Source organism: Erythrolamprus reginae, chromosome 2 (assembly GCF_031021105.1).
Source record: "Erythrolamprus reginae isolate rEryReg1 chromosome 2, rEryReg1.hap1, whole genome shotgun sequence".
NCBI lineage: Eukaryota > Metazoa > Chordata > Lepidosauria > Squamata > Dipsadidae > Erythrolamprus > Erythrolamprus reginae.
This window is the reverse complement of record NC_091951.1, coordinates 54,275,755-54,299,224: the sequence shown is the minus strand read 5'-3', so window position 1 is coordinate 54,299,224 and position 23,470 is coordinate 54,275,755. Positions and strand designations below refer to the sequence as shown.

Sequence of the window (23,470 nt, the reverse complement as noted above, 5' to 3'; positions counted from 1 at the left end):
GGAATGCAGTGCAGTATAGTGCAGTTCACTGGAGTGTAAAAATAGAGTGGAGTAGAGTGGGATGGGATGGGATGGGAATAGGAATAGGAAGAATAGGAATTGAATGGAAGGGAAGGGAAGATTGAGATGCCATTATTTTATTTTTGTTTCATCATTTTATGGTTATGTTTTATAACTGATTTTTACTACTGTGAGCCACCCAAAGTTGTTTAAGTTGAGTGGCTCTATACATTTATTGTGATTGGCCAATGAGATCTGAATTTTGGTACACCTGTACAGATATTTTGGTACACCTGTACAGATATTAATGAAATTTACTGTGCTATTTTCCTCTTAGTGTAAAACGCCGGAAATCACTTGAGGTAGGGCAGGATAAAAAGGTTGTTATAACTAGTACATAAATTTAGGAAGCATATAGTGAATGCCGATACCCACATGCATTTCATCTCCTGAATCCTTTCTGAATATGAATTCAGGAATGAATTCCTATCGAAATGTTTAATTTTTCCTTGGTATAGTCCTGGGTAAAAAGACAGAACTAAGTGGCAAATAGCAGAAGCCACAGGAGGGGAAAAAAAATTCCCATAAAAAGAGTGTGATCACAGAACCTGGACCCAAAAAAGTTTCGATTTCCCCCCTAATGCTAGATTGTGTATTCTGTTGTTTTCTCTTCTCTCTTTTTTGGGTTTCTAGCCATTACACAAAATGATTTTCCATAGTGTTCTTAAGGAGCAAAAATTCTGTTTTTGTAAAGATCTCCTACAAATTGTGGGGAAAGGTCCCATCAAGTAGTAATATTCCTCATCAATACTTTTACTGATACTTGGTGGTGGCTGAGTTTCATATTAAAAAGAGTATTAAAGGAGGTTCATTTTGTAGTACAAAAGCGAGATCTTAAGCAGAGCTTTCTCCCAGAATAATAGTGCTAGCTAGGGTTTGGCAGGCTTCCAAAATTATTTGGAAGAATTGCCAAATAACTCACAGGAGCCCAGTATCTCAACAATTCATTAAAGAAACTCACTTTTCCCCCCCAGTTGAGTGACAAAATAGATACTACTTCATAGTTAATGCGACCCTTAAGTCAGTCCCATCTTTTTCCACGCTCAAAAGCTCCCAAATTTTTTTTTAGCTGTTTAATTAATAGCAGCAAAGTTCTGTGCTCTCAGGAGATCCGAAGTCTTCCTTCCAAGTCATTTTTGAAGCAAGGATTGAATTTTTTTTTTAAATATAATTTTTATTGATTTTTTAAAAAGTTTTACAAAAAACAAAATGAAAGCATAAAACATAAAAGTGTACCATCACCATACCAAAAAAAATAAAGATTCCCTTCACCAGGGAAGATTCAATTTTTTATCCTTCATTTGCTTCCTCTCTGGGTTACATTGTTCATTCATTATAAAGTGATTGAATTTTATTTTTTACATTTGCATCGCTTGCCGATATTGTTAATATATAATTTTTAACCTTCTCCCACCGCCTGATTGTTGCTGCTAATTTCTCTTCATTATAATTATGTAATCTGATTTCCATAATTTCAAAGTGAATGTGGTCCACCATGTACCTGCACCAATTTTTTATCGTCCATTTATTATCGTCTTTCCACCCAAGCACTATGGTTGCCGCAAGGATTGAATTTTAATGTATACTATAGTACTGTTCTTAAGAGCAGGTGCATATCATGAAATGCAGCATTTGATGGTGTGATAGCTATTGTTCGGTTGTCTGGCAACGATATGAACTGAATGTTTATTTTCTTACTGCAGGACAAGTGCTATCTGTTCAGTGTTAATATTCTCCTGATTATCTGTTAGTGGGAGATTTTAAAATAACCTTAATCTGCTACGACACTGTAGTAGTGAAGATAATTGTAATGCTTTTCATTCTAGCACTGGATACGGGGAGTGTTTGCTTGATGAGCCTTCATCGAGGACCTACACTTTGCCTCAACAACTTCCTGGTCACATGTATGATGTCAATAAGCAGTGCGAGTTAATTTTTGGGCCTGGAGCTAAGGTTTGCCCTTATATGGTAATGTGCTTTTTTTACTTCTTTGGTTTGCTTATACAGTAATACGAACAACTGTTAGGTTTATCAAAAAGAAAATGCCTGCTTGGCATGCCAGATTTGTAACTGGAAAAAGATCTTAACATTTATGGTCTGACCAAAGTTTAGATTTCAGTTTTTAATTCCCAAAACAAGTTTCTACAAATATTCTGCCTTGTATACGTGATTTGAGATATACACAGGTGGTCCTTGACCTACAACCATTTGTTTAGTGACCTTTGGAAGTTACGATGGCACTGAAAAAGTGACTTATGATTGTTGCTCACACTTAGGGCTGTTGCACTTATCCCCATGCTCATATGGTCAAAATTTGGAGACTGGCATGTATTTATAATGGTTGCAGCTTCCTGGGGTTATGTGATCACCCTTTGCGACCATCTGACAAGCAAAGTCAATGAGGAAGCCAGATTCACTTAACAACTGCAGTGATTCACATAACCACTGTGGCAGGAAAGGGTGCAAAATGGGCCAAAACTAACTTAACTTTCTTCCTTCCGCAATGAAAATTTTGGGCTCAGTTGTGGTTGTAAGTCGAGGACTTCCTGTAGATGAATGAAACAATAATTGTTCTCAAACAAACAGCACCTTCCTTGGGGAATTTTATCACCCTTCTCTGGTACGGCCCATGCATTCCATACATGGAATAGTGCAATATTTCTCAATCTTGGCAACTACCAGATGTCTGGACTACAACTCCCAGAATTCCCCAGCCACCATGCTTGCTGGCGAGAAACACTAATCCATCGTGGGAGGATTTCAAGAAAAGAGTAGACAACCAATTGTCGGGATGGTATATAAGGACTCCTGCCTTGGGCAGGAGGTTAGACTACAACACACAAGCACGAAATAGATTCAAACGCAAAATAGATTCAAACTCTCGAAACTTGACTGCAGAAGGTACAACTTCAGCAACAGAGTGATCAATGCGTGGAGTGCACTACCCGACTCTGTGGTTTCTTCTCCAAACCTCAAAAACTTTAGCCTAAGGCTGTCTACAGTTGACCTCACCCCTTTCCTAAGAGGTCTGTAAGGGGCATGCATAAGTACACCACCATGCCTGCCATCCCTGTCCTACTGTCCAAATTTACCTATACCTACTTGCTTTTGTTTATGTTTATACCACACCTATTATCTTGTATAAGATTTGACAAACATATCGGAGAAGGATGTCATACAAATCTAATTAAATAAATAAATAAAATAAAATAAATAGAAGACCACCAAGGTTCTTTCCAGCTCCATGATTCTATGATTTTAGTGAAATAAGCTTATAGCAAAGTACAGGCTATGTCTAAATAATTGCAAGAAGGCAGCCTATTTGATTAACATTTGGAATATTTGCAAGCAATTTTTTTGTTAATTTTCAGAACAGAGGTGAAATGTTCCCAGTGCACTTGTGCCTGTCAGTTTATTTATTTTATTTTATTTTATTTTATTTATTTATTTATTTATTTAGTCCAATACATAATTCACATTGAAGAGAATAGATATGTAGTAATATAAATAAAGAAAAGAATAGAAGAAAAGATATAAAAGTATAGGTGAACATATTTGAAAGGAAGAAAAGATAAATGAGATAAGGAGAGACAATTGAACAGGGGACGGAAGGCACACTGGTGCACTTATGCACGCCCCTTACTGACCTCTAAGGAACCTGGAGAGGTCAATCGTGAATAGTCTAAGGGAAAAATGTTGGGGGTTAGGGGTTGACACTACTGAGTCAGGTAATGAGTTCCACGCTTCGACAACTCGGTTGCTGAAATTATATTTTTTACAGTCAAGTTTGGAGCAGTTAATATTAAGTTTGAATCTGTTGCGTGCTCTTGTGTTGTTGCGGTTGAAGCTGAAGTAGTCATTGACAGGTAGAACGTTGCAGCATATGATCTTGTGGGCAATACTTAGATCGTATTTTAGGCATCCTAGTTCTAAGCTTTCAAGACCTAGGATTGATAGTCTGCTTTCGTAGGGTATTCTGTTTCGAGTGGAGGAGTGAAGGGCTCTTCTGGTGAAGTATCTTTGGACATGTAAAATGTTGATGGGGAGCTGGTCATGAAGGCAGCCCAAGGCTCCACCCACCCACCATCTGGGTTCTTTTACCCTCTGCATATGATCAAAGTGTTCTGTGCATGCACAGAGGGTAAAAGAACCCAAATGGCTCTGCCCACGGGCAGGTGGGCGGAGCCTCGTGCTGCCTTCGCGACTGGCTCTCCAACAACCGACAGGCAAGAGCGAGCTTGGAGCATTTCAGCCCTGGTTCAGAAGGAATTTGTCATTGTGTGAGAATAATAATCTCTAAATTTAGGTTGCATGTTGAATTGTTGAGAGAAAAATCCATTAGCATAAAAAGAAGGGAGCTTGTTTACAGACATTCACCACCACCTGTTTATACAAGCAAATATCTTAACAGAGTTGTCGTTTTCTTTATACAGCTATGAAAGAGCTGTGACTGTTTATGTCACACGTATGGCCTCTTGATTATTTAATCAGGATTGAGGTGACATAGAAAATGACTAATCAGAGGAGTTGCAGATTAAATGCACCCTTAGTTTTATCAACATGTGTTAAATGCCTTCAACAGTCACACTTACAGTATATCCAATATGCACATATACCGTAATTTCAACTTTGAAAGGTGGAATCTGTTTTTGTAACTTGAATATATAGATTGAGGCTTGGAGGAGCCGGGGTGGTGCAGTGGTTAGAGTGCAGCACTGCAGGCTACTTCAGCTAACTGCTAGCTGTAGTTCAGCAGTTCATATCTCACCACCGGCTCAAAGTTGACTCAGCCCTCCATCCTTCCGAAATGGGCAAAATGCAGACCCAGATTGTTGGGGGCAATATGCTGTAAACCGCTTAGAGAGGGCTGTGAAAACCCTATGAAGCGGTGTATAAGTCTAAATGCTATTGCTATTGCTAAACACTTGGGGGTTTTAAGCTCTGGATGTTAAAAGTTCCTATTTATCTAAACAATAGAGAATAATCTAATCTGATTGAGTCATCTTAACCCTTATACAACCTGTGAAGCAATAGAGCTTTCAAAACCTTCTTGAGAATCAGAGTTGTCATTGGGGTCATTCCTTATCTCAAAAGCTAGGTGGCCACAGAGAAGATGCATCCTGGAGACTCTACCTTCCTCATCTCTTATAGATAAGGCATCTGCTTTTCCTCAAAGATTGCATGGAATCAGCCATATCTAGGGTAGAAAACATGTTCCGTGTATCTACTTGTGCTCCAAACCATGTAAGGCTTTAGAAGTAATAACTAGCATGTTGAATTGGATTCAGAAGCAGAGTGTTAACCAATTCAATAATCACAGCATAGGTGGGTAACATTATTGGATCTTGTTAGATGGGGCACAGCATTTTGTACCATTTGGAGTGTCTGGTTGTTTTTAACCCTGCCACATATACAGAGAGTTACAGTAAATCAGATGACAAGTGTGACGTTCCTCTTGGCTCTGTTCTCCATTTATACTGTAATAGGAGTTTGGAATCCTAAGGAGCCCAAATTACAGACCTGTAACATAATCCAGATTCAAACTTGGAATGAGGCTTCAGCCAAGAATATTACTGGCAACTCCATCAAGTTTAGATATGTACAAAGATGGAGTAGACAAAATAACCAGGGTACGGTAGGGTATGGTAGAATAGGAATAGAATAGAATTCTATATTGGCCAAGTGTGATTGGACACACAAGGAAACAGGAATTTGTCTTGGTGCATATGCTCTCAGTGTACATTAAAGAAAATATAGAGTTGTCAAGAATCATGTGGTGCAACACATTGGAATAGAATAGAATAGAATAGAACTTCATTGTCATTTTAAATGTACACTAATCAGCATACATTAAAATAAGCAACTTATCCATGAAATTTCCCAGTGTCTACTCAGAAATAATTCCCATTGAACTTAATAAAACTTACAGTACTTTCAAGTAATTCTAAACTTCACTCACCATTTTATATACAATGCAGAATAATATACAGTATAGCCATTGTAAATAGGAATTACAGAGGAAGCTCAGTGAAATTTTGCAGAGTTGTAGCTTATAGCTGTACACTGTATTTCTAATAAAAACAGAACAATTTGTAAGAAATCTTTCTCATAGGAAATAGTGACTGGTAATCTATGGTTTTGTTTTAATGGGATTGATTTGAAAGGCTAGGACACTCAAGTCTTAATAATTTGGGTACCATCTGTTTTTTTCAGCTGCCAGTAGTATATTCAACTCTTTCTTAATAATCACGAAATTTAAAAATAGAAACCATTAATTACTCCAAGGAAAAGGATACAAGTCCAGATGGAGAACAGAGTCAGATATTTCAATAAGAATCTTTCAAATTTGAGAGTAATAGAAATGTTCACTATTTCTGATTTTCTGGTTTCGTTCATTTCATGAGACATTTTTAACCATTTTTTCATAATGGGATTTCTGAGCACTTTTGTATGGGCACAGGTTTAGCTTTTAAATTAGGAGGTTAATGTGTATAAGCCAAAAATGTCAGTGTTTGCAACCTTAGCCAAGTCACTTCCTCTAGTTTATTGTGCTCATTGTTTATACTTCCTTTCTCAGTGATGGTAATAGCACCAGGGAGATAATCTAAAATAAGTATGTGGCCTATAGCATATGTTATACTGGCTGTTGAGTAATGCTGAGACCATTTAAAATCACTTAAGCAGAAGCAGTGCAGAAGACTATGGTGCATTAATGATGACGGAGCACATAAAGGATGTCGTACGCAACACACACCGTGGGCAGATGGGACGGACTGTGGCCTTGGAAAGGTTAGTTGGTCTCTTTGCTCTGCCTCTTGTCATTATATATGTATTCGATTTTTACCCCACATTTATTTATTTTGTAAATAACTCAAGGCGACTAATACTCTTTCCTCCTATTTTCACTACAACAATTTTATGAGGTGAGACCACATTTGGAGTACTGTGTTCAGTTCTGGAGACCTCACCTACAAAAAGATATTGACAAAATTGAATGGGTCCAAAGACAAGCTACAAGAATGGTGGAAGGTCTTAAGCATAAAACGTATCAGGAAAGACTTAATGAACTCAATCTGTATAGTCTGGAGGACAGAAGGAAAAGGGGGGACATGATCGAAACATTTAAATATGTTAAAGGGTTAAATAAGGTTCAGGAGGGAAGTGTTTTTAATAGGAAAGTGAACACAAGAACAAGGGGAAACAATCTGAAGTTAGTTGGGGGAAAGATCAAAGGCAACATGAGAAAATATTATTTTACTGGAAGAGTAGTAGATCCTTGGAACAAACTTCCAACAGACATGGTTGGTAAATCCACAGTAACTGAATTTAAACATGCCTGGGATAAACATATATCCATTGTAAGATAAAATATAGGAAATAGTATAAGGGCAGACTAGATGGACCACGAGGTCTTTTTCTGCCATCAGTCTTCTATGTTTCTATGAATTGGAGTGAGAGGCCCAAAGTCACCTAGCTAGCTTTTATGTCTAGGACAAAACTAGAACTCACTGTCTCCTGGTTTCTAGGCCAGCACTTTAACCACTACCCCAAATAATGGTATCCGTTCATTGAGAATATCTTTAACCATTTTATTGTTTGACAGCATCATTTTTGAACTGCTCTATCACCAGACTGTACTCATTAACAGACCACTTTCTATTTACCTATTCACTAGAAGAAAAAGTTCAACCTTCTCTTTTGAATGAGATTTTTTTTCCCTTTCTGTAATATCCAACTTTATACTGGTGGCCATTAATCATGGGACTTCATGAAGGCCACTTCACAGATTATTTCTGTGAGGGATTCTCCCATATCATCTCATAATGTTTTCTTTTTAAACGCTATTGTTTTCTTTTTAAACGCTAATGTTTTCTTTTTAAACGCTTTTTCTGCCGTCAGTCTTCTATGTTTCTATGTTTCTATGTTTCTATTGAAGGCAACATCACTCCACAACTAATTGGAACAAGTAGTTTCAGTGCAGAGTAATAATACAACATCTGAAGCCCACTTTCCTCAACTGGAGAAAGTTTATCTTCCTTTTAAACATTTTCTTTGTTCTTTAACCAAAGTGAAAAAAAATGTTTTGCTTCAGAACTACAGATTTTAAAACTCATGGGTGTATATAATCAGTAAAAAAATGATTAAAAAAGAAAATACATTTTAAGACCTAAAACCTGAGACCAGAAAAAAACCCCTCTGACCTTAAATCAACAGTTATACAAATGTCTCCTTTAAGTCTCTTTCCTACAGCAGACAAACACCTGTGAAGTTTTAGATATATATCATGTGTGAAAACACTGAGCTGGATAGTATTAAACCAAATAATAATCCAAGCTAAACTTTTCAGACAAATATCTGTTAAGCAGTATTTGTTTACTTGAGGGTTAGCATGCTGCTGCTATGATATGAAAAGTAGATATATTTTTCAGAATATGATTATGGCATTGGATTTGCAATGGGAAATATCATCTGTAATAAGTCATGGTTGGAATGTCAGTCATAATAAATTTCTCACAGGAGAGGGCTTACCTTCCACTGTTACTTCTAGTTGTTTAAAATGTCTCGTATCAATCCATTCTGCAGTGGGCATACTTGCTTTTCAATAATTTTACTGCATACGGAGCTGCAAAATGTTCTTAAGGGATAGCGCTAACTCAATTAACACCACATGTGTGTTTTATTGATGTCAGCTGAAGTTCTAACAAGCTAGTGCAGAAAGTTAATGTGTTAATTTTCATTAATTTTCGGACTCTTATCTTCCATTTGGAGTCTACTGATTGCCCATAAGTGGTGTGCAACTATTTGAAGCCTTTTAGAAGGCAGACTGATTGTAAACTATCCAGATAAACTAGAGACATGAAGCCAACCTAACTAGAAAATACTGTGCTTACCACTGAACCCCAGACCAACCTACCCCACTATTTTCATTCCTTGCTGCATCAAAAAAAATCATTCTGCAGACAAAACATTTTCTGTTCAGATATTGTAATATCTAACCTGTAACTGAAAAACAGGGTGTTTTCCTTTTATTTTATTTTATTTTATTTTATTTTATTTTATTTTCATCAGTAAATGGGCATAGCCAAGAGAAAGAATAGATCAGCCAGTCTTAACCAAATAAACTGCAAGTCATTGATAAAGAGAATAAGAACTGTTCTTATTTGCAAAATATTACTACTACTACTACTACTACTACTACTACTACTACTACTACTACTACTACTACAATGCAAGCTATAAAATTTCTGGGTTTATCTTGTCCAGCCACCTGAATAACACACTTGTCCTTATTTTTTTATTATTTTTACAAAAGACTGAACACTTCTGGTTCTGTTTTGTAACCAAATTGTAGTTACCTGCGATATCATGAGAATACCACTTCAGAATAGAAAGACAGTAGACTGTTCTGAGGACAATACAGCCAGAAACGGTCAATGAAATAGGTTCCATTTCTTTTTAGAAGTATATTATTTCTCTTGAGATTAGAGACAAGAAGAATCGCATACATTTTTCAAGGGAAGCAGTGTTAAACGTTTTGTCTTAACCATAAATGTATCCCTTGACTTATAATTGTTCACTTAGCAACCATTCAAAGTTACAATGACACTGAGTCTTCTTCATACTTCTGAACATTACAGCAATCGCCATGGGTCATGTGATCAAAATTCAGACACTTGGCAACTAACTCATATTTAGGATGGTTGCAGTGTCCCAGGCTCATGTGATCACCTTTTGTGACCTTCTGACAATCAGAATTGTTGGCTTTCTATGATATTTATGTTTTCAAGTGATGTCTTATCAGGAAAGACTTTATGAACTCAATCTGTTTAGTCTGGAGGACAGAAGGGAAAGGAGGGACATGATTGAAACATTTTAATATGTTAAAGGGCTAAATAAGGTTCAGGAGGGAAGTGGTTTTAATAGGAAAGTGAACACAAGAACAAGGGGACACAATCTGAGGTTAGTTGGGGGAAAGATCAGAAGCTACGTGAGAAAATATTATTTTACTGAAAGAGTAGATGCTTGGAGCAAACTTCCAGCAGATATGGTTGGTAAATCCACAGTAACTGAATTTAAACATGCCTGGGATAAACATATATCCATCCTAAGATAAAATACAGGAAATAGTATAAGGGCAGACTAGATGGACCATGAGGTCTTTTTCTGCCATCAATCTTCTACGTTTCTATGTATGTTTCTGTGTTCTTCACTTCACCCAGCAGAGTGTCTTCCTAGCAGAATTGTGCTACAATGTATATTGGGTACATAAATACAATGACTCCAATATAAACTTATGTGTTTTATTTCTTATTTCTCATTGAACTGGTTTTATGTTTTCTCAAAATAACAACTTGACAGAGGAACTATATTTCTCTCTACATCTGCTCTCTATGATGCAGATTCACCAACTGTCAGCATAGGAATTGAATAGAATTCTCTCTTTCAACTGCCAAAACCAATCACATGCCAGTATGCAAATTAGCTCTCATGTAACATTCTATTCCCCGTTTTCCATGCTGTATGCTAACAAAAATCAATGGAGAAGCCAGATTCACCTAACAACCAGGTTACTAATTTAACAACTGTGGTGATTCACTCAACAATTGTGCCAAAGAAGATCATAAAATGTAGCAAAACTCACTTAACAAATGCCTCACTTAGCAACAGAAATTTTGGACTCAAAGTTGAGGATACCTGTATATTCAAGGAATATTAACAACATGTTATTTTTGGTAGAAGCAATTTTTTTTTTAAAAAAAGAATATTTTATATTTTATTCTTTTTTAAAATAAAATAAAATATAATATTTATTGAAAATAAAATGGGGGAGGGGATACAGAAAGCAAAAGGACTATGCAAATATTAGTAAAAATTTATATGAATTTAGAGTATGCAGTTATAAAATAAAATGCACACTTACATAAAGGAAGAAAATAAGGAGGAAAAGCTAAAGAGAGAGAAAGAAAAAGAGAGAAGGGGGAGAAAGAGAAAAGAAGAAAAAAGAAAAAAGAAAAAAGAAGAAATAAGTTCATCTATAAGTTTATCAAATGTCATAAATAGTGTCAACTTATCTGTTGACCCGATTACTCTACAGCTTTTAAGATCTTTACTATCAATATAAATAAAAGTTTTAGGTTTCTAAACTTGGGTTAAGGTTTGAGTTTTGTAGTTTTGGATTTGTTCATCCTTTTACCAATGATTCATATTGTTTATTTTATAGGTTTGTGGGATAATTGTTTGGGTGAAGGGTAAAAGGACCATGATGGAATTGTATATTGTCCTTTTTTTATAATTTATTCTTATGTCCAGTAATCCCAATTCAATGCTAATTTATTTTAATTTTATTATTTTTGTTCTGTTTTTTTTCATGGACACTGAATGCTTCCGAACTGGAGGCAAATTCCTAGTATGTTTAATCGTATTTGGCCTAGTATACTTTTAATCATGTTTCCTAGTATGTTTAATCATATTTGACCAAGTAAAGCAGCCAATTCAACTCAAATTCAATTCAATTTATATAATTAAAGCTCAAAAAGTTTCTTAGGTGATCATAGAATATACAGTAATGATGTCGCTGCAACAGTAAAACTGCATACAGCATAGACCTTGGGCTTTCTGTTAGATGGTGCACAGTTTTGTGTTTACAGTATAAAGATGCCCCTACATTAGAAGCCATTCATTTTTAATCTTCTGAAAACTATTCTCTGTGTTCCAGACTTAACTTTAAATGTCTTTGTTTGGCTCTCTTGGGTTAACCTGAGATTTTGCTATCTAAACAAAATCATTTGGGGATGAGTCTGTGGTTCACTTCATTCTACTGGATAGGTTTTCCTCTCTCTAAAGAAGCAAATGGATTCTGATCTAACATATTGTGGCACCTTACTGCAGGCAATATGATATCTTGGCCTGGACAATGCCTTAATTGAAATAAGAGGGCTTGGGATTTAGATGCAGAAAGTGATAATGCCAAAATCATCTGTCTTTATTATATGTAATTTGAGGTTCTCCGTGGACAGCTCCTTGCTACTTCTATAACGTCCTAAATATCTCACATAGGAGATTTTTTTACCTTGACCTGAATTGATGTGATGCCTAGTATGGCGCAAATATATTAGTTTATCATACAATAAATCATATGTACTACTGGTCATATACAGAAGTAGAATCAGCAATTGCTATACTGCATGTTGTATCATCCTTGCCTTATAAACCCTCTGCCCATCCCATGTGCTGAATGCATCTGATGCATTTTAGTCAAGATATCCTGTTCAGAATACATATGTCAAAATATTGTGCTTTCCATTACTTCTGTATTTCTGTATAGTCTGGAGGACAGAAGGGAAAGGGGGGGCATGATCAAAACATTTTAAATATGTTCAGGAGGGAAGTGTTTTTAATAGGAAAGTGAACACAAGAACAAAGGGGCCTAATCTGAAGTTAGTTGGGGGAAAGATCAGAAGCAACATGAGAAAATGTTATTTTACTTAAAGAATAGTAGATGCTTGGAACAAACTTCCAGCAGACGTGGTTGGTAAATTCACAGTAACTGAATTTAAACATGCCTGGGATAAACATATATCCATCCTAAGATAAAATACAGGAAATAGTATAAGGGCAGACTAGATGGACCATGAGGTCTTTTTCTGTCCTCAATCTTCTATGTTTTTTTTCATTGAAGAGACTACAAATTTTGCTTTAGGATAATGTGACGATAATAATAATTAATGAATTATTCATAGATTTATGTGACTTCATTTGTCAACAGGACTAGAGCCATATTTTTGACATTTGGATTACTTTTGCCCATTTGTTGTGCCATCACAATTTTTTAAAAGTTCTGCTCTTTGTTTCTGCCAATCTAAATGTAATTGTCCCTTCTGCTGTCACATAAGCATATGATACTGGATCATCATAAAATATAGTCTGTCTAGCAAAATCCAGGCTACCAGTTTTCTCTCTGTGATTTTTGTAAATCAAAACTTAATTTCCTCTGACATCTTGACATGACATATTTATGTATGAAGGAATCTTTGGAATATCATAAATGTTGTATCTTATCCATGAACACTGGTGTTGGGGAGAATTTTAACATAAACACATTTTCAAATCACTGTATTTTAACAAAATCTTTGATTTTGTGTAGCTTTTGTAGCTTTTTTATTCTATTCATATTCAGTACAATGACTATAATGACTGCAATGCAGCATCAGCTAATAAATTTTACAGCTGAAAAATACGGCAGTAAAAATCATTAAAAGCATTTGATGCAAATTTTCAAATGCTAGTGCCACTGAATTATCTATCATTATTAATTACATTGAGAAACACAAGTATTTCCAGAGTGATGGAATGCTTTCCTAGTTTCAATTGTTACAAGTAATTTCGATTTTCTATAATATTTATTGTCTACCTAGCCTGGATATCTCTGAGGAAATGCAGGGGGAAAATCCTCTCTATCTTTTTTAAAAATTATTTTATTACATATGTTTATTTATAAATTGCTTTTTGTAGTACATTTAAAAACAATAAAAATTTGTGTTGTAGTAAGACAGGAAGGTAATAGATTGATATAATTTTGTATACTAATGAAAATTAATGTGTGTCATTCAGAATAAAACTATCTCTCTCAACTCATTTGAGAGCAAGGAAGACTCTAAATGTTTCTTAGGAAAAATTTTTACAAGTATAATCATAATGAGCCATAGTGGCACAGTGGTTAGAGTATAGTACTGCAGGCTAATTCTACTGACTGCCAACTGCCTGCAATCTGGCAGTACAAATCTCACCAGGCTCAAGATTGACTCACTCTTCCAAGGTGGGTAAAATGAGGACCCAGTTTGTTGGAGGAAATATGCTGACTCTATAAGCCACTTAGAGAGAGCTGTAAAACACTGTAAAGCGGTAAATAAGTCTAAATGCTATTGCTATAACAGCCTGCTAACCCTCAAGGCAATCCAGATAAGAAATCCATTTTTATTGGAAGGCTACATTTAACAGAGTCCTGCAAGTCTGAAAGTATCCTCTTGCCCTCACTTTTACTCACCCAAAAACTAGGGAGGGTCCCTTCTGAAACAGATTTACCACCTCTTCTCCTTCAGACTCAAATTTCATTTATTGTTTTATGTTTAGGCTGCTTCTCTTCTTATTTCCCAAAGGTCATTTATTTATTTATTCGATTTTTATGCCGCCCTTCCCCTTAGACTCAGGGCGGCTTACAACATGTTAGCAATAGCATTTTTTAACAGAGCCAGCATATTGCCCCCATAATCCGGGTCCTCATTTTACCCACCTCGGAAGGATGGAAGGCTGAGTTAACCTTGAGCCAGTGATGAGATTTGAACCGCTGACCTACAGATCTACAGTCAGCTTCAGTGGCCTGCAGTACAGCACTCTACCTGCTGCGCCACCCTGGCTCTTTCATTCCCACCGCCATTACAGAAAGATTTATTTCAAAAATATTGTAATGTGTGTGTGAAGAAGAGATAATCTGTTGTATTTTAAGAAGTGATCTTTGACTTACAACCACAATTGAGGCCAGAATTTGATTTGTAAGGAGAATTTTGGTTTCTAATGGCTGTTTTTTTTACTGGAAAAGTGGTTTATAAAAGTTTCAAAATGCAGTCATGACCAAGGGACGGGTAGTAAATCTGAGTGCCCAAAATACAATTATGTGATTGCTGGAGGAAGCAGTCATAACTTCAGGGATGTTTTATAAATAACATTTTAGAATTTGGACTAACTTGAAACAGTTGTAAGTTGAAGACTGCCTAAGGCAGTGCTTCTTAAATAGTGGAGTGAGGCCCCCCTGGGGGGGAGGCGCAGAGTGATGCCAGGGTGGGTGTGTGACCCTGGGGAACGTGCTCTTTTTGCCACAGGGGCAGGTGTATTTTACCTGCCACTTCTTCTTTTTTTAAAATATTTTTATTGAATTTTTTTAAAAGACAAACAAAGACATACAACACTAAACATTTAAGGAGCTACCATTGCTCCACTTGTCGTAGAAGTCTATCTAATACAGAAATATAAAAAATCCTAACTGTAATCAGATCTAAGCAGAAATACCACAGATGTAGATTACATTCTTGTTAAATTCACCTCTATATTTCTAATATTAAACTTATTAATTCAATTTCTTTATGTTTTAAAATATTCTATACTTATACAAAAAGAGAAGAAAAAGAGAGAGAAAAAGAAAAAGTTTATTAGTAGTACTATTTACCATTTCATTCTATATTATAATTAATTATTAATAGCATTTTTAAAATTCCACCAATCATATACTTTGTCCCATATCTTATAATATTCTGCTTCAGTTTGATTATTTAAACGTTTAGTCATCATATCTAGTTCTGCACATTCTATAATTTTTTTAAATACTTCAGTATCTTTTGGTATTGTTTTTTCTTTCCATTTCTGTGCAAATACAATTCGGGCAGCAGCCAATATATGTATTATTAAATAATAAGTTTCTTTTTTCTACTTTATACAGTTGTAAGTTGAAGACTGCCTAAGGCAGTGCTTCTTAAATAGTGGAGTGAGCCCCCCTGGGGGGGAGGCGCAGAGTGATGCCAGGGTGGGCGTGTGACCCTGGGGAACGTGCTCTTTTTGCCACAGGGGCAGGTGTGTCTTACCTGCCACTTGTACTTGTACCTCCATCACATTCCTCAGCGTTGTGTCCAAGGCAGTCTATTATAAAAGAAAACATCTTGTGAATTCAATCAAACTTCTCAAACTTGCGAGATATTTTCTTTTAGAATGCCGAAAAACGTGATGGGGGTGTTAGGTAGGATGTGTATCTCGCAGTGGGGCGCAATTTGGGGGATGACAGGTCAGTTGGGGTGGGCTGCGAGACGCGTATCGGCAGAGAATTGGGGGGAGAGTGAAATGTTTACTTCTTCCTAGGGGAGACATAACAAACAATAATTGAGAAGCACTGGCCTAAGGTAAAATTGTTTGTACCGTACTTGTTAGGATGGTGAAAAGTCACTGCTTTATATTTTTGTTTTCTTTTCTTTTTCCTTTATCCTTACCATTATTTTCTGTTGTCTCCTTATTTTTCCCTGTTTTCTTTCTTTTTTGCACTACTGTTTCCTTTTATTCAACTTTTTCTAGTTTTCCTATTAGCTTTTACTGCTGCAATTACGAGCTTTAATAAAATTACTACTAAAAATACTGTAATATGCTGGAATGAAACCTAATTGTACAATAAAATAATCTTGTTTAAAAAATTCATCTCTCTTTCTCTGATCTCCTGATTGGAATTTAGCATTGCAAGTATGGCCACTGTGTTCCCAAAGAGCGAGAATTACCTACGACAGATGGGGCTTGGGGTGCATGGAGCCCGTTTGGAGCCTGCTCACGAACTTGTGGTGGGGGAATTAAAAACGCCATTCGAGAATGCAACAGGCCTGAGTAAGTACAAAAGGTTACTGTATTTTTCAGACTATTAAGACGCACCAGAGTTTAAGATGTACAGTGTTCCCTCGATTTTCGCGGGTTCGAACTTCGCGGAAAGTCTATACCACGGTTTTTCAAAAATATTAATTAAAAAATACTTTGTGGGTTTTTTCCCTATACCACGGTTTTTCCCACCCGATGACATCATATGTCATTGCCAAACTTTCGTCTGCCTTTAATAAATATTTTTTTAAATAAACTTTAATAAATAAACATGGTGAGTAATAATCTGAATGGTTGCTAAGGGAATGGGAAATTGCAATTCAGGGCTTTAAAGTGCTAAGGGAAGGCTTGTGATACTGTTCATAGCCAAAAATAGTGTATTTACTTCCGCATCTCTACTTCGCGGAAATTCAACTTTCGCGGGCAGTCTTGGAACGCATCCCCCGCGAAAAGTGAGGGAACACTGTACTTTAGTTTTTGGGAAGGAAAATAAGAAAAAAAATATTCTGCCTACCAACATCCATCTGGCTAGCATCCTTAGCAAACAGCTTGGAACAGGTATATTCTGCCTCATGTATCCCAGCAGCTGGTTAGGTCCCACAGAGTCAGCCATCTCCAGGTCCTGTCAGCCAGACAATGTCATCTGGCAGGACCTAGCGGAAGAGTCTTCTCTGTGGCGGCCCTGGCCCTTTGGAACGAACTCCCTTGGAGATACGTACCACCCCCTCCCTTCTGGCCTTTTGCAAAGCTTTGAAGATTCATCTCTGCCGGCGAGCATGGAGGGCAAGAGTGCTGAGACCTGATGCTATGAGTGGCTAGATCAGATGAATGTGGATGACTGCGTTAGGATTAATATGGGGTTTTAGAATTTTAGAATTTTTTAGTTCTTGTAGTATTTTAATATTATATTTCTACACACTTGTACTGTATTTATTATGTTGTATGCTGCCCTGAGTTGATTGAGAAGGGCGGCACAGAAGTTGAATGAATGAATGAATGAATGAATGAATGAATGAATGAATGAATGAATGAATGAGTAAATAAGTAAGTAAGTAAGTAAGTAAGTAAGTAAGTAAGTAAGTAAGTAAATATTAGACTTGCAAAGATCCATTTGAGAGGTTGTTTTCAGCCTTGCAAAACTCCATTTCAAAGTCTGTTTTTAGCCTTTTAAAGCTCCGTTTGAGAGGCTGGGCAGGGCTACATTCAGTGTATAAGACGCACCCAGATTTTCACTCTCTTTTAGGGGAGGAAAGGTGCATCTTATACTCTGAAAAATATGGTAAATATTACAAGTCTCTCTCACAACACTTTAAGGTAGGAATCCTGTTTTAATAAACCCGTTATGAATAGACAGCATCCTGTGTTTGCAATGTTTCTTCTTGCTACACGTGTAGAATCTGGAAGAATTATCAAACAACTGCATCCCTATTTGAAGCATTGGGAATAAACTAAATTCAAGCCAGAATGAATTGTTGAGTTAAGGCTACTACTGACGTCTTGAGGTTTACTGAAGTATCCTTAAATCAACCATTCATCCTGGCTTGAACTTAGTTTATTCTACATCCTGGCTTGAACTTAGTTTATACTACATCACATGCAGTTATCTCTTTCCGACTTCTGATTCTGAAGGGGGAGTGAAGCTGCTGTGAATAGGCAATACACATCAGAAAGTTGCTTGTTCACATGATGGTTTATGACAGGATTCCTGGCTTTTTTTAAAAAAAGAAGTGGAATCAGCCTATTAGATGACAAAAGTAATGAGGAAGCTATAACATATAATGAACACTCTTCTCTGAAAACCCCAAATGTATCATGATAATAAAATATGCTGCTTCACAAAATATGCAGGTTTTTCACAGAACAGTAGGGGGGAAGCACTCTTTGTGAAACCATATTTTTTCAGAGAGGTTTGCCATTTGGCTCTTCAGAATTTAGTTCAGTGCAGTGATACACTTTATTTTAATTTGGAGTGTTTTATTGTGGTTGAGTTTGTTTTTATGCTGTTGCTAATTTACCCTGTTGAATATTTTAGTATGTTTGGAAATAGTGTCATCTACTTTAGAATTTTATTGAGGGACGGGATATAAATTCTTATAATAAATAGCTAGATTAAAAGAGGAATAAATAAGAACACTGTATGAAAGGCACTTTGTTAAAATGGATCAAGATATCACGAATGATTCATGTAAATGGGATATGAAGATGATGAACAGATGGCACACATGCATACATATAGTATATGACAAACAGATGGCACACATGCATACATACAGTGTACATACTGGGGACAGCTGTAATCCAGGGAAGTGTTTCAACGTGCATTCAATGAAACACATGTTTTATTGCATAGGTTGGTCTATGTGTAGGTCTGTATTTAGATTGGAAATTACCCTAAACTGGGACTAAATCTGAAGTGTGTTTATGAAGATTGAACCCCCAAGACCTGATTTCATTACCAAAGCTCAACTCTGAACTAATGAAACTGGGACTTATTCCAGAATTGCTCCAGCAAAACTGAGATTTGCATTGGGGAACAAAACAGTTAATTCAGATATTTTTCTTAGAGGTACAGCTAGAATGCAAAATGGGAAATTTATCTCCCCTGCCTGCTACAGTCTTGATATTACTTCTTCTTATGTTTTGTTTGTTTGTTTGTTTGTTTGTTTGTTTGCTTGCTTGCTTGCTTGCTTGCTTGCTTGCTTGCTTGCTGGCTGGCTGGCTGGCTGGCTGGCTGGCTGGCTGGCTGGCTGGCTGGCTGGCTGGCTGGCTGGCTGGCTGGCTGGCTGGCTGGCTGGCTGGCTGGTTAGTTGGTTGGTGGGTTGGTTCGTTTACTCACTCACTCACTCACTCACTCACTCACTCACTCACTCACTCATTCATTCATTTGAGTTGAAAGGGACCTTGCAGGTCATCTAGTCCAAACCCCTGCTCAAGCAGGAATCCTACACCACCCCAGTCAGATGGCAGTCCAATCTCCTTTTGAATATGTTGAGTGTTGGGGCATTCACAGCCTCCACTGGCAACCATTGGTTGACCGCCCTCACCTTCAGAAAGTTCTTCCTTATTTCCAGGTTAAATCTCTCCTTGTTCAATTTACATCTGTTGCTCCTGGTCTGGCCCACTGGTGCCCTGGAAAATACTCCCTCCTCTCTGTGGCAACCACTCAAGTGCCTGTATACTGCTATCATGTCCCTCCTAGTTCTCTGTCACCAGAAGTTGGCGAACATGTTGATGATTCCATTTTTATCAACAGCCACACAAAAAAGTGTTGTTGAGTTTTATCCAAACATTTTAAAGCCATACACATATTTCAGCTTTTTTAATTCATTTATCTAATCTTCATTCATTTATTTATTTTTATCTATCTTCAGAGAGGGGCGGCATATAAATCTAATAAATTATTAAATTAATTATTATTAATGCATATACATTGATCCCTCGCTTTTCATGGGGGATGCGTTCCAAGATCACCCATGAAAAATGAATTTCCGTGAAGCAGAGGAAATATTTTTTTTTAATGTAATTAATAAGTATTTGGACTTTTAAAACCCACCTTTTGCATTAAACAGTCATTCTATAATGTTTCTCAGCTGGAACTACATGTGATATCCTACCAGTTTCTTTAATAGAGTACAGTACTGTAGAAGAATTTTATGAATTTTTAATGGATTTAAAAATTTTAATGGATTTAATGGATTTAAGCCCCCTTTGAAAAAGCCTGTGAAGTAGTAAATCCATGAAAGATGAACCGCGAAGTAGTGAAGGATTACTGTAACTGCATATCTCACAAGCAAGTAACTCTGGTAGCATACTGCAAAACTAAATTTGAACAGAATACAATACTTTATTTGGCCAAGTGTGATTAGACACACAAGGAATTTGTCTCTGGTTCTTAGTACATGCAAAACAACAGAATAATAATCATAATCATAATAATGATACCATGAGAGAAAGTTGTATAAAAGATGAGATCATGCTAGCTCGGGAATTCTGGGAGCCAACTTTGCCTACTCCTGTCTTAGAAGAATCACAATTTTAAAGTGAAAAAAATAATAATACAGCCATATCACATGGCTAAATATACTTAGGCATAAGACAGTACGTGGAAATTAGCTGTTCAATAGAGTGACAGCTTGACAGGGTGTATGGGGTGGGACTGTGTCTAGTTGTTTTGGCATGTAAATATCCTGTGGCAGCATCCAAGTAGAGGAATTGAAACAGTTTATGCCAGCATGCGAGAGATCTTTAGATATTTTCTCAGCCTACCTTCATACCCATGCAATATACAGGGCCTCAGCGGAAGGCATGCTGGATGCAGTTGTGTTTTTTGGCAGTCCTAACTATCTGTTGAAGTCTGTATCTGTGCTGTTTGGTTGCTGTACCAAACTAAACCGTCATCGAAGTACAAATGACAAAGGCAATAATTCCTCTGTAGAATTGTGTCAACAGCTCCTGCGTTGGAAGAATAAATAATTAAAAACATTAGCATTAACAAATATTAAGAACATTTTAATTTAGCATTAATGTTAACTCATAAAATAATGCTAATGCTCACATATTTTTGCAAGTGTCTTTTTTTCATTTATGGTTGTAGGCTGTCATCACATCACAAACTCTTTGAAGGCCTTGATGGTCTCCAAAGAATAATCTCCTGTAAAGAGTAATCAACTGCTATGATTAGAAATTATTCCATTCTATACTGAGAATTGTAGGCAGCCCTTAATTTATAACCATAATTGGGACCAGGCGTTCTGTTGCTAAGCAGGGCAGTTGTTAAGTGATCTTCACCCACAATTTTACCACATTTTTGCCACAGCTTTTAAGTGAATCATGCAATTATCATTGACTTCCCCATTGACTTTGCTTGTGAAAATCGGCTGGGACAATCATAAATAGTAGATCACATGATTTCAGGATATTGCAAATAAATACATGCCAATTGCTAAGTGCCTGGATTTTGATCACATGGCAATGGGGATGCTTCGGCGGTCCAAAGTTGTGAGTTACTTCTTAATGCCATTGCAACTTTTGAAGACTTGCTAAATAAATGTTTATAAATCAAGGAGTATCTATAACTGCCTTACATCTCTGGATTTTTGTCATGACAGATGCAAATTGATATTTTCAAAACAGAATATTACAAATCCTCAGGTCTATTCAGTTGCCCTGACTCCACCCCGCAAGGGATTATGGGGTCATTAAACAACCAAGAACAGCATCAACAATTGATGCATTGAATAGAGAAACGATGGTGGAGTCTTGCACCAGGATAGGGGTTGGACTAGATGACTTCTGGGTTCCTTCTAACTCTTACGTTCCATGTTAAGTTCTTGGTGCCCGGCATGAATAAGCCAGAATTAGCAGCAGGAATCCATTTTTCGGGAACTTGCTATGTTCTGTCATCTATGTTTTGCTAGGGAAAAAAAGAGTTATTTGACTCTAATGAATATTCCTTGTTTGTTTTAAAAATTCTGCATATATGAATAATAGTTGAGATGTTGTAAATGTTCATAACTCGCAGTGCTCCGGAAAAAATGTTTCTCAACCTTGGTAACTTTTAGGACAGGTGGACTTCGAATCCCAGAATTTCCCAGCCAGTTGTGGTGGCTGGGGAATTCTGGGAATTGAAGTCCTCACCACTTAAATGCATGCTGACTGGAGAATTCTGGGTACTGAAGTCCATCTGCCTTCAGGGGTTTCCTAGGTTGCGAAATACTATTTAGAAGGGCATTAATTTGAAGTTATTAAACAGTTGCAAACAACATTATAACACACAGAAAGCAAAGTGCAAGAGTCTGTTTGATTTTGTTAAAAAAAAATTGAGACAATTAATTTTGTTAACTTTAAAAAGAAAAAATTAGTAAAATATTACATAGGACTGCTAGATGGGAAACTGAAAACCTGTGGAGGACCATATGATGCTACCAAAGAGATGCAGGATCTTTTATTCTTTGCTGCCATTTAGATAGCTGCTGAGATCTTTGTAATTCATGCTGGGCAACCCTGCATTAAGCTATCAGAATCAAAAAAGCAAGTGGCTTTTTTTTTGGTCCTGGCCTAAGAACCCTAGCGACACCCAGCTATTTTCTTGGTCTGACTTGGAGAATATGGCATACAAGGCTTGCGATGAGGTAAAAAGGAATTACATAATGTCTGGAGAAAATAAAGTCTTATAAATATTGCTTTAATAATCTGCTTCCATGCCATATATAGTGATAGGAACCGGAGTTAGTGTATTTAATGTCATTCTAGAGTACTGACCCATCCAAGCACAAAAACATCTCAAGATAAGCGCCTACATAAGTACCATTCCACTGTTTTCCTACTTGTATTTTATTGGCTCTGAGTAAGCCATGATACTTAATATATCAAGGCAAACCTCTTTTAGAGAGTTGTAACCAATTTGCTATGTAGGGAGAAATTTAAAGACTCTTTGGATTGTCTTTTCCAAATTGGTCCTTTTAGAACTGTAGGAATTTTCCCTCAGTTGGCTCTCCTCTCTGCCCCATGGATAGTTTTCCTCCCTGCTCCACAGCTTGGCCCCATTCACTCACAGGATCACCTCATTGTTCTCCACTGGTCTGTTTTGCCTCTCCACTTACCTGGCTCCAATGAGCCTCCGGGCTCTTGAATAGGCCTCTTGCTTGCAGCTGGGCTTCTCTCAGCAGTCCAAGTTCACTGTGGATCATTTTCCTTCTATTTCTGCAGTCTAGAATCGAATTCTTTATTGGCCAAGTCTGATTACACACACAAGCAATTTGTCTTTGGTGAATATGCTCTCAGTGTACATAAAAGAAAATATACATTTATCAGAAATCATGAGATACAACACTTAATGATTGTCATAGGGTAGAAATAAGCAATCAGGAAACAATATTAGTATAAATTGTAAGGATACAATCAACAAGTTACAGTGATATAGTCTGCATTGGTTGCCGATCAGTTTCCGGTCACAATTCAAAATGTTGGTCATCACCTATAAAGCCCTTCATGGCACCGGATCAGGGTA

At 36.8% G+C, this 23,470-nt stretch overlaps 1 protein-coding gene across 2 annotated transcripts in view; it reads left to right on the top strand.

Annotated features, from left to right (window-relative positions):
• The window catches only part of ADAMTS9 (ADAM metallopeptidase with thrombospondin type 1 motif 9), a 202,042-nt gene that overhangs the window by 41,803 nt on the left and 136,769 nt on the right, over positions 1-23,470 (top strand). Inside the window, exons 10-12 of one of the 2 annotated variants that reach the window (XM_070738165.1) lie at positions 1,887-2,028; positions 6,745-6,849; positions 16,328-16,473. In XM_070738165.1, the coding sequence (XP_070594266.1) occupies positions 1,887-2,028; positions 6,745-6,849; positions 16,328-16,473 (393 nt within the window). Of the gene's footprint in view, positions 1-1,886; positions 2,029-6,741; positions 6,850-16,327; positions 16,474-23,470 lie in introns of both variants that reach the window. The other variant, XM_070738164.1, reaches the window with a different exon arrangement.